This window comes from Capsicum annuum, chromosome 10 (assembly GCF_002878395.1).
Source record: "Capsicum annuum cultivar UCD-10X-F1 chromosome 10, UCD10Xv1.1, whole genome shotgun sequence".
NCBI classification, from domain to species: domain Eukaryota; kingdom Viridiplantae; phylum Streptophyta; class Magnoliopsida; order Solanales; family Solanaceae; genus Capsicum; species Capsicum annuum.
In genome coordinates this window covers 106,479,206-106,491,699 of record NC_061120.1, presented here as the reverse complement: position 1 = coordinate 106,491,699, position 12,494 = coordinate 106,479,206, and the positions used below count along the sequence as shown (strand labels likewise).

Genomic DNA, 12,494 nt, shown 5'->3' with positions numbered 1-12,494 from the left:
CCAATCATCAAGTCTTCGTGGAAATAACATCTTTATAGGCCAATCATCAAGTCTAAGAGAAAATAACATCTCTATACGCCACATAACTTATATAGAAGGAATATCATCTCTAAATGTCCAATATCACTTCCACAAGGAGTATCATAACCATAACTCACAAGCTACAATCCGAGAACATCAATACAAGTTACCAAGTTATGAAGTAACCTTATTCTAATGTTTACTAGCCTCATCTATGTCTAAAATCCACAACTAAGTCCACAAGACTTAACACAATCTTAGTCCTAAGTGGATCGAATGATCCCACTTCTAATCCATAATTTTCATAATTAGGAATACTATGCCACAAACTAGTCTAAGGTATCTAGTTTTTCTAGATGTCAAATAAGCCATATTCAAGCCTAAGATAGCAACTTCGACTAGAAACAAGGGTACTCAAGTCAACTATACCCAACTTAAGGGTTCAAGACTACCATACTATCCCAAAAAAAGGCTAACTATACCAATCACACTTAAATACTAGGGAGAAGGAAATAAGATTCTAAAAGAGATTTAAGTAATTTAAAATACAGGTCAAAACCCTAATTTAATCCCCGAACTTATATATATATTCAATACTAAGTCATTCTATCCAAAATCAATCTTGACATTCACATTCACACACAATAAATATCATACATCATCCATGAAGAAGAGTACACAGAAGCCTACCTCAAAGCTGAACTGCTAAATCCCAAATCATGCACCATATATTCAACTTTTCTTCAAAATCCCCAAAGTGCCATCACACTAACAAAATCATAATCTACTTATTAATATGAGTCTAATGATACCCATATTGTACTATTATGCTTCAGGTCCAAAAATGACACCAAAAACCCAAGTTGGTCCCGCATACAAAAAATGAGTTTCCGAGGCCAACCAAATGTTTACACATGAACAAGGAATCATAACCCTCAAAAAATGGATGAAAATTAAGCATTCTTTGGACTAAAATCAAGCCCTAAGCTAAATTGGAGTTTGGGATCCAAACTAGGAAATTCAAACATGAATTCAAGGAATTCTTATGTTAATCTTGAAGATAATCGAGATACAAGATGATAATTAAGCTCCCAAGTCACTTCGTAGGACCAATTTTGAGTTATTACACTTATTTTGGGGTTCGTAAGTTTAAATAGTAAAAGGGAAATGCCTCAAACGTGTATTGGGAACTTTATATAAGCCCTATAGGTTCTCAGGTACTGTTGCGTGGCCACACCAACCGCAATCGCGCTCCCGCAATCGTGGTTGCACCAGATGACAACAAATTGAAAAATAAGTTTTTGACCCTCCAAACTCATTAGGAATCCAAATTAAATGATCCAATAGTGAATTTTAAGTGTAAACCACATTTCAAATCTATAGGAATCATCAAAACTTATATAGGAGATCGTTTAGGCAAAAAGTGGGGCTCACACGTATATTTTCCTCATTTTTATAAAAATATGCTCAATATCCTAAAATAAGTTTGGGAGCCTTGGGAACTGAATCAAGGAACTCCCTATCCTAAATTTGATATTTCGAACATGATGGAGAAGTTGGATTTTCCATCCGAGGTTATTTCAATTAAAAGTGGGTCCCACACCAATTCTTTCCAATTTTCAACTTTCTGCCAATAGGTCGTAATGAGCTTGGATGCATTGACACCCGAACTAAAGGTATACCTTTACTAAAATCGATATTTCGATCTGTTGGCACAGTTAAAATTTGCATCATAGATCGTCTCACTAAAGTTTTCTCCCTGTGGCCATTTGGAACCTGTAAGACTTCTAAATAGGGAATTGGCTCTAAAAATCAAACGAACTACCCAGTAATCGAACCGTCGGTCCTAGAAAATCATAAATGACTTGGGGAAGCTATGAAGAAACTCAACCTGTGAAGATAAGAATAAATATGGAAAATGACCTGAAGGATCATTACACATATCCATCTCAATACTAAATAATCCTCGTAAATTATATTATATGCTCATATTATAAATCTTTAAAAAAATTTGTTAAATCATGCTTTACTCAAAATATCGTACCATGAACATATCTATCTTTGTGAGCCTTATCTCTAAATCATTATAACTTTGTTTTTACTTTTAAAGATACAATAATTTTCTGGTTGTTTTAAGCCATGATATTATGCATAAGAGTTCTCATAATCTTTTTATGAATTTACAAAATTTTTAAACTATTCAAGTAAACTTAAGATATTATAGATCTCACGAAAATATGAAATAAACTTTCAATAACATCAATCTTACTCATGAACTTTATGTGGATAAAACTGGTAGACATGTCATGAGATTCAATCTTAGGAAAGACTCTACCCATGAAATTAGCAGTAATACTCAAGGAATATTCAAGAAAGTTATAACAATGATCAGAACAATACTTAGAAAGATCCAAATTTGAAACCCTACTTTAAATCATGAACTTAATGTGAACTAAGAATCAATCATGGAAAAGAGTGGAGTTCCTTATAAAAGGTGTTGTTATTACATACCTCGAAGATTAACTACTAGGAAGAACCTTTTAGATTTGAAGCCTAACTTGATCTTTCTTAAACCATGAATATTTGAAACCATAAGAGGATGTTTTTAATCATATTAGGGTAAATATAAAAGTAAGAGGTTTTAGAATGGTGGGCGACGATTTAGATTAAAGAAAGGACCAAAAGCCCCTAATTACAATGCTGGAGAAAATTTTTCGTTGAGCCTTGTGCGGACCTTAAACAATGGTTTGCAGTCGCATAATTGCCCACATATGGCTTCTTAATTTCCCATGGTGGGTTCGCGAATGCAAAAAAGGGTTTGCGGCCACAAATCAATTCACATAAGAATTCCAATGCGATGGTTAGCTCACTACCTTTTGGTAAAATGATCACAAATTTCTAGTTTGGAATCAAATTAATGAACGATTGATGTCATTGAAGAACTCAAAGACCTTTTTTTAGTGGGTCTTGGGCCACAAAACTCTTCATATTTTAGGAGTTATGTTTGTTTGGAGTTGACTTTCAATAAATCTTATACGAAAACTCAAATAGTAAAGAAGTTTTCAACTTCACTTTAAGATAGAAGCTCCCTGTGACCTTAATTCGTATTCAAAGATCTTTTTACACTAAGAAATTGATCTTAACACCTACGTCAAATTTGAAATCATCAAATTAAGGTCTATACGCATTCAAAGAACGACTCAAATCATAATTCAAAATTTTGGGTGTTATAACTTATTTGTCCATAGATAAATCAAATACAACTTGAAATTGTATTTGAGAATTTAGAAAACAACTCAAGACGAATACTTAAAGAGGCATTTTCACTATTTTTGATTCCATTCTTGTACTTTTTAATTTATTTTTAACCAAAAGTGTTTACATGTTTTATTTTTATAAAATTATCATATTTTCACAATATTAAAAAAATTCAAATATAGTGAATATGTTTTTAGTTTTAGTGGTCAAACTCTTACTCAAGTCTCAACATTAGAGACCAAATCAACTGGCAAATTGGCGTAAGTACTTCAATGAAATATTTAGGGGTCATTTGGTAGAGTGTATTGGAAAAAATAATGCATGCATTAGTTAATGTGTAGTACTAGTACCTTATTTAATATATTTTTTAGTCTATGCATAATTAATACAAGCATTAGTTATACACTCTATTGTGTATTGAGGTGTGTATTACTAATACCACTCATTTTCTACGTGTTAGTAATACAAAGACTTCAATACATGCATTTATTTGGTTAATGACATTATTACCCCTCAAAATATTTCTCCGTTCCTCTTTCCATCATTTTTTACAATTTCTAATTTATTTTTTCATGATATTATGTTGCAAAAAATTCTTCTTTCTTTTCTATACTTTGCCATGTTAATAAGATTCATCCTCACTAAATTTTGAGTTTACAGATTCATCGGTGATGTTAAAAATCATCAAATCAGACAACATCACCGTCAAGCTTATCCTCATTAAAATTTTGAGGTCATAGACTCACCGATAATATTAAAAATCATCAAATCAGACAACATCACCGTCAAAGTCGTGATGGCTCATGACCTGTAAAAAAGTCTGGTGACAGCAGAAGAACGATAAAATTCATCGCTACTAACCATTTAATTTTTATTTTTGCTAAAAAAATAGCTGGTGAGATTTCAAAGGCAAAAAAATTTTGTTAAAAAAAAAGAATACAAAAGTAAGAAAGGATATTTTAATAAATAAATATTATTTTATAAAAATTATATAATAAATATTATTTTTAATACATTACACTATATAAGAAATCATATCAACATAATTACTATAAATCTTGTTAATGCAATCATTACTAATACACAATCATCATCTTCAGCTCTATTATTACACACACTATCAAAATGAGATTCTTTGTTAAATAGACATTTTATGTCTATTATTTAATTAAATGGATCATACGTTTTTTTATTTAGTGAGATGACCCATTTTTTGGATAGATGTATTATCTGTCCTACAATTAATTCGACAAATTTATTATCTGTCCGACAGATATATAGACAGATCTATTATCATCCGACAAATCTATTATCTGTCCCACAAATATATAGACAAATCTATTATCTGTCCGATAAATCTATTATCCGTCCAATAAATGAGAAAATAAAGAATTGAATATTTTGCTAAATGCAAACTTAAAAAGGCTTAATAGCCAAATTTTCAATATCAAAACTGCTAATGTTTTCCTCAGGGGAGAAATGAGAGAGATTAGAGATGCAATATACATAAGAGAAACAATGACCACAACAGTAGAGTGAGAGGAACAACAGCAGACTCATTTCGCCGACGGTGAAGATGACGACAAAGACATCGGCGGTGCCGTAGGTGGTGGAGGAGTGGAGTCGATAGAAGACTCTTCTCATAACATTCGTGATGACCATAACCACTACGCGCTCCACAATGGCGGTGCCAACGGTACCATGGCTGTTACAGCGGGGGCTCTGAATGGTATGAAAGGTGTTCCACATAACGCTCTCTATGTCCCTGGTACGGAAATAGTTGGCGGAGGAAGTAGCGATCAACTTATGCTGTCATTTCGGGTCCTGTTCCTTGGGTTGGACAGGACAGTATTTTGAGAAATACCTGTTTCTGCACCACCAATATTTGTTCTTGAATCCTAGCCAAGCTAATTGCTTTAGCCAATGACCTAAGACCAAGCATCTTTATAGTCAATCCAATCTCAGGCTTCAGGCCTCTGACAATGCAACTCCCCACTTAGTCTTCAGATAGGTCGACCCTTGTGAGAAACTCATCAACAATATCAACATACTCTTGGACAGAACTCTCCTACCTCAGGTCATTAAAATTCCACATGGTGTCATCAAACAATTTTGACCCAAATCTGGCATAAAGACATAGAACATATTACTACATCTTGGAAAATCTTTGGGTAACCTGTGCTTCATGAAGGTATGGTGCCATTGCAGGGCCTTCCTTCCAACTTACATGAGGCCAATTTCACCTTTGCCTCATTTGGAGTCCCATTGCCCTCAAAGAGTTGCTCACCTATACAACCAATCCTTCAGTCATTCCCATCGCATATAGGAAATTCAACATGATACTCATGAGTAGGAAGTATATCACCCTCATGTGTGCCTTGTTCTACAACTGAAACTCTTCCCCCTCTGGAATTTCTGGTTGGAGTGCTTCTCTTCCCGTAGATAAATTGGTCAACAATGTTCTCTTGATTTCCTCCATAGCTTATGCGTGGACTTAGCATCCAATGCTTGTTGTAACTTATAAACAAAATTGATGACTTTGTCCATGGAACCTTTAAGGTGATCCACCTCTGTCTGTAGTTTCTGCACGATAGTATTGCGATCGCCCATACCCAAGTGTCGAGAAGAGATGGCTCAGATACCAATGATGTATTCCAAAAAATGGAGAAGACAGAAATGGAAAGAAATGAGTGTTCCTAAAAGGCAAAGTGATGAAATTCCCTTGAATAGATCCTCTCGAGCGCGACTAAGCCATGGACGAGATTAGAGAGAAAGAGAGAAATTTCTAATACTTCAGCAACTGAAAAGTGAATCCATTACAATTGGGAAAACCTAATTCTAGGCTCCTGTGAATCTGGCATGAAAAAAAGCTGTTAGCCAGATGTCTAACTGTCTAACTGATCTCTGGACTTCGCGTGCGCAACACACGCCTAATTCCCAACTGACTTTATGAATCCAACTAACTATTACAATTGCTACAATTAGAAAGAGCCTACAATGGATCATATTAATATCTCCTATTAATAAGGCCTTTGCTAGGTATATTCATGGATAACATTACATGGTTTCCACAATGACTAAAAGAATATAGGTTTTGTTGGAAGCTCTAAGACACATATCTCCAGGAAAATATCTACTTTAATGGAATAAATATGTCCAAACGAAGCAAAATGGATATAAAGGATCCTTATGACCAATTGTAACTAGCTTGGGATTGAGTGTAGTTGGTGTTGCATTTGTAATTGAGGGGATTCAAGACTCAGGAACTGTTAATTTCTAAGATTTGGTTGTACATGTATGATGAGTTGGTATAGAAAGTTCATTAGCCTTTGAAGCAAACCAAGGTTTTTGCTTTTCCAAATACAGGAGTTACTCTTTAACTTTCAAAATTTAATGGCGATGGGTCCACTTTGAGCTGGCTTAGTTTGTTCACATGACTGTCTGTTTATCAACTAGAATTGTGATGAATCAATCTTGGTATCAATTATGCCTCAATCCCGTTGACGTTAGCTAAATGAATATTCTATGATCTTTTTAGCTTTAATTAGGTCCTCTTTTGTTGGAATTGTGAATAATTTCGTCTTTAAGAAATTCACTATATGGAGGGATAATTTTTGTTTTTGGTCTCGATTGATTTTCAGGTTCAGGCAGTGCTGCTGCTGTTGGGGGGATATGAAGTCCCTACTGTTAAGATGGCTTCCCAGAGTCATAGCGTTTGTATTTTTACTTCCTACCTGAGGTGTTCTGCTGGTTTGCAATCACTTATGGTTCTTCTTTTGCAATATCCATAGGCTTCAATTGGAGGTCCTGGAAGATTGAATCAACCGCAAAGGGCGGGTTCTTTGAGTCATTTTAGGGAAAAAAGGAAAGAAAGATGTTTTGATAAAAAGATCCGATATACTGTTCAGAAGGAAGTTACACTTCGGCAATACAACTTCGTTTATTTCCTTAAAAATCATGTTGGAAGTGTTGGTTAAATGAAATTCTGCCATGTTTGATGTACCATGGCTAATCACTAGTCGTCCCCACCAATTTTTGTTATGTCTCTAATTGTACTTACGTCTAATTTAGTTGGAATAGGAGTATTAAAACTCTTATTTAATTCTTTACATTCATCACTTCTTGTTGCTCTACATAGCAAAGTGATGGAGTGTGTGAGAACAAAAAACTGCCTGAAATGTTAATAAACTATTTCCATCTGCTAAGCACAACATGTTCATCTATGAATATCCACTTCATAGAATAATAGAGACAATGCATATTTTGTCATACCTTTCTGCTAGTCTTGCTTTTTACTTAAAGCTAGAATTTTTTGTTACTGCTGTGCTGCTAATTATATCATATAAATGAGTTCAATTCTCCTGCTTTTAAGTTGGAGTGGATAAGACTTATCAAAAAAATAGAGTAATATATAAATCAGGTGGTTTTTGTTTTCCCTGATATATCGATTGTTTTTTTTTATTTAGTTTTAGGGATAATTGCAAAGACCTCCCCTTAGGTTTGGCTTCGTAAGGCTCACCTCCCTCATGGTCTACGATATTATTCTGATCTCACATTTTTGTTTGAAAAGGTAACATGTGTATTATATCATAAAATCAAAATTGTTGCAAAACTGCAGGTACCCATAATTATAAAGGGATTACAGGGAAGATCTTCTAACAATATATCAAAAACTTACAAGGATCCTAGAACATCCATAAATGAATCTAGATCTTCCATGTATCATTCAAAGTAATTTTTGTCAAATTGATTTGTGGTCTATGGCATATCACAGATCTTGTATTTGTTGTTAGGATGCACCGAAAAAAGGGTCACTTTATATTTTCCAAGTCAGAATCAGATGAAGCAGCTTCTTCTCTTGCAGAGGGGAATGTAGGCTCTAGTCAAGAAGAACAGGAAACATCGTGAGTGTCAGACTTCTCTAGCTCTGTAGTTGTTTGTGTGTCTGTTCTGTTGATTAAGTCAGACACCAATAGTGAATTAGTGATAACCTCTTGACCCATTATAGACCAGAAGAGCCAACCTTTATGAGGCATCTGAGTTGAACTGATCAAATCAAACAAATGCAGCAGCTAAGATCTTATCTTCTTTTTGCCAACAAATGTAGACATTGTGGATTTAGTTCGAAATCTAATCCTATGATACGTCATGGACCAGCTGGCCCTAGGTCACTTTGCAATGCATGTGGACTTATGTGGGCCAATAAGTTTATTATTGGGTTTGAAGCTTTACTCACCCTGCTTTTTCCTTTTGTAAGTTTAGATAGTGATGATTGGTGATCAACTTTGCAATGTCACGTATGTGTTTTCATTTGGTAGCAACTTGAGTAGTGATTTTGATGACTGAGAATCCAAGAAAGAGGAAAGTTACTTATGCTGGTGCTTTATGTTCAACCATTCAGGCGATGTCGACTCCTCTTCATTCATTGTCCTGTGGCATCAAGATTGTGATGCGAAATTCTTACGTAGTTGGGTTTATTATGGTGATGACAGGCACAATAAAAGAGGAAGTGTTCAGTTGGAGTTATAGTAGTGTAGCTCTTATATGGGTAGTTTAGAGGGTACAAAATAGCAAGCTTTTGAGGATGTAGAGATGAATTTTTTTAAGAAGTGATATGTTGCCCCTTTTCTTATTTGGTGCACCCATAAGGTGCCTTATGTATAGAAGACGGGTGTCATTCATAGAAAACCATAACTTTTTGTGCGTTTTTTTAACATTTTTGGTTATAGTGCATGTTTTCTGCTCAAATGTTAATAATTTATTACTTTATCTAAAAACTTAAACTGTAACTTTAATCCCCATTATTGTTTCAACCATCACATTATAAATATCATAACAATTCAAGAAGACGACATGCATTACAATAAAAAGGTTATACCATATGACATATAAACATAGGAGTAACGATTAAAATGATAAAAACAAAAATTAAAAAGGTCAAACTCTTTGTTTGCAGAAGGCCATATTAAAGTGAAGAAAGTTCAAACTGGCGCCTTCAAATTTGAATTATTTTAAAGTTAAAGAACTTTTGGGTTATTTCCTCTAGAACTCAAACATTGGCTTTCTACATTACATCCATTGGATGCTGTCCTTCCTCGACCCTACAATCGTTGTATGCTTTGTGTACCAGGTGTCTTTTCTAACCCAAGGTTGTTCTTCCAAAAATTTTTTGTTTTAGAAAAACCAAATATGCCCAAGGTTCACATCCGCTATCCCAAAGATGACCCTATAGCTCCAAAAGCACATCCCAAAGTTTATCACCGTATGAGGTTTCAACTTCAGATGTCTTGTAAAACCTGTTTAATTGACCGTAAAAGCTGCATATGAAAAGGTGAAGCATAGAAGTGGCAGAATAAAAAATGAGAGAAGAATTGAAGGACATATGAAATCAACTCTGCTATGTGTAGTTAACTTTTTCTGACGATCTTGGTTCGGAATTGTTCCTCTTCTATATTCACATTTTAACTATCACACTATGCTTTCAGTGGTTCTCTTTTGACTTACTCGCCATGTCTATTGGCTCAGCAACACTGCTAGGACATTTAAGTACCTACTTTGCAGTTTCTCCTTGTAGAGAATCTGTTCTTTATTTTGCTTTAAATTTTTTTTTTCTTTTTAAAAATGTGATCAAACATGTGTCTTCTTTTCCCATTAGGTTATTGAACTCAAAATTAGGAATTATCCTTCTCCATCGGCAGTATATTTGCGCTTCCTTTTGGTTGAGTGTAGATAAAACTAGACATATTACCTTTTTTGTCACTGAGACTCTTTTTCAAGGAGTTGCTTTCCATTTTGAGCTTTGTAATTGGAAGATGCATACTTGCAAAGTGTTGAAACTTTTTCAGCTTCAAAAGTTGACAAATAAAATCGGCCATCTTCTAAGTGTGTAATGGTTTGGCTCAATCATTTAAGCTCCCTTCTTTCAGTTTCACTCACTAATATATTGATCTCCCATCACACAAAAAGAATTTTCTAGCTGGACTTAAGCTGCACGCACGTCCAACACCAGTATCACCAAATCATATCATTCCAAAACTTTTGCAAGTCTCAACAAAACTACGACATAAAAAGATGTAGCCCTTAAGAAGAACTTGTATTGTAAAAGTTACCTTTCTCAAAAATTAAAAAAAGAACTTGTATTGCACAACTGTTTTTGCATATCTACTTTTGCACAAGTTGACTTGTTTTGGTTTGATCAATTTTAAAGAGCGGCGTTTTGGTTTGATCAATTTCAAGGAGCGGCGTTTTGGTTTGATCAAGTTCAAGGAGTACCAGAATATTAAATTGTGCTTTAAGATTAATAATATGTATAAAAATAGAATTAGGGTTAAAAAAGTAAGTATGATAATTCATAATGGGTTAACTGTTTATCCTACAAGGAAATTGAGTAATCTGCGTCCGAACTAGCAAACCGTTAACTATAAAATTTTAATCCATTCACCAACTTTAATTCAGTAATCCAACACCAATAAGACAATTTTGTGGTTTGCTTACTGTAGAGTTTTGAACACCCCTAATGCATACGTTGCCCCTCGCCCCCACCCTACCCCCCACACACAAAAGAAAAAAATAGAAACTACAAATGTAGTTCTTTAATGACTGAAATGAGTTATATATACTTCCTGCTCATCAGCAAAATTTGTCTCATCTTTTATCGGCACTTGATGGTGTAATGTTATGCTTTGCAAATCAAGTTCTCCTAGAGACTGGTTCCCTTGTAGGTAGTTAGTGATCTCACTCTTTTAAGTGTTTAGTAAGTTACTTCCCTTTAGTGCTGGTTTTTCTTGATTCCTACACACAAAAGTTCTGGATATGTATATTTGAGCATGTAATTTTCCCTTCACCACTTTTTGCTTCTTCTCCTCTTGTTTCTCCCTTCAAAAGACTCATTAGCTGCCCCTTTGGATGATTTCTTCAAAATAGCACTTCGTCTACCAATCAAATGTTGGGTGTTTTGGTATACTCGCTATGAAATGCAATGTTGTATTCTTATCCTGTAAGTTCTTTCATGAAACGTATGTCATTTCGCTTTAAACACTCTTTTGCTGTGAACTTATTTTATCAAGTTCTGATGTACTTTTGTGTCAGAACTTAAAAAGCCATTAACATCATGTCCAATCAGTAATCTAGTATTATGAGTGGTGTTGTTGCTTTGCCTTCCTTGTGATTTTGCAGGGGATACTAAGAGAACTTTCTAAAGTTTCAACTATAGGAGCTCAGGAGCACTGTGCGAAATCTAGTAGTGAACAGGTGTATCTCTAGCCCCCTCTCTCTCTAGTGGGGTAATGGATATCCTTTAATATGTAGTTTCTCAAGAACCTAAACTAAACTTTGTACGATATTTCACTACTAGAATAAATGGATCAGATGCTATGGCTGCTACTGGTATCATCACTTCAAATGACAAGAACATAGTGCTACCATCTGAACAATGATAGAGAGCTCTTATTTGCGGTCACCTATGGTGGAGTTGAACTAAGGTGAAAGAACTGAAATATCATGTGTCTAGTTACTCTGCCAAATTGCATACTTTTGTACATATGATACTGTAACTTAGGCAAACACATGATCTTCTTGCTGATACTCTAGGTCATTCCATCATAGGTTTATTCTGCTATTAAAATGTAATTAATTTTGAACCTGTACCCCAGATATAAACAACTCATTTAAGCATGCAAGCATTCTAAAATATTCTCTTTGATCCATGATATAAACACAGTGAAAAACTTAACGACCAATATTCTTGGACAACCTGGAGTTGAGACTTTTGTTCGCACTATTACAGATATGAAAGTAATTCTAGTGAAAATTAGTCGGTACATTGGCACCAACTGTGGTATACACTAGTTACTCCTTATGTGAAGAAGTATAAGAAGGGTGAAAAGCTCTAGGGTATTACAGACACAAGAGCGAACATCAAATAGTATGCACGCTAGACAGACTAAAAGATTTGTGATATTATGGAAATATGAATGTATGAACTATATAAGTCGTTCAAGTTTCCCGCATCAGGTAAGGGTAAATAGAGATATTCTGACCAGTTTTTCTGTAGATTTACATAAGTATTGCATTTGATCAAGTTGGACCAATTAATTATATATTCATGTACAATATTTTTAGACATGTACATGCATATATTCTACTAACTGAAGGCCTCCCTTTCTAGGTTTCTCATTTTCGAGTGGCTGAGAACGGAATGGTGGATTTGAGATTAA

The 12,494-nt window shown here is 34.6% G+C and overlaps 1 protein-coding gene across 1 annotated transcript; it reads left to right on the top strand.

The window, feature by feature from the left end:
- The first annotated feature begins 4,980 nt into the window (after window positions 1–4,980).
- LOC124887767 (GATA transcription factor 24-like) lies at window positions 4,981–7,256 on the top strand. The gene is made up of 3 exons (XM_047397687.1): window positions 4,981–5,127; window positions 6,921–6,992; window positions 7,071–7,256. The coding sequence occupies exons 1-3, from the start codon at window positions 4,981–4,983 to the stop codon at window positions 7,254–7,256; spliced, it is 405 nt and encodes a 134-aa protein (XP_047253643.1).
- The last annotated feature ends 5,238 nt before the right edge of the window (window positions 7,257–12,494 follow it).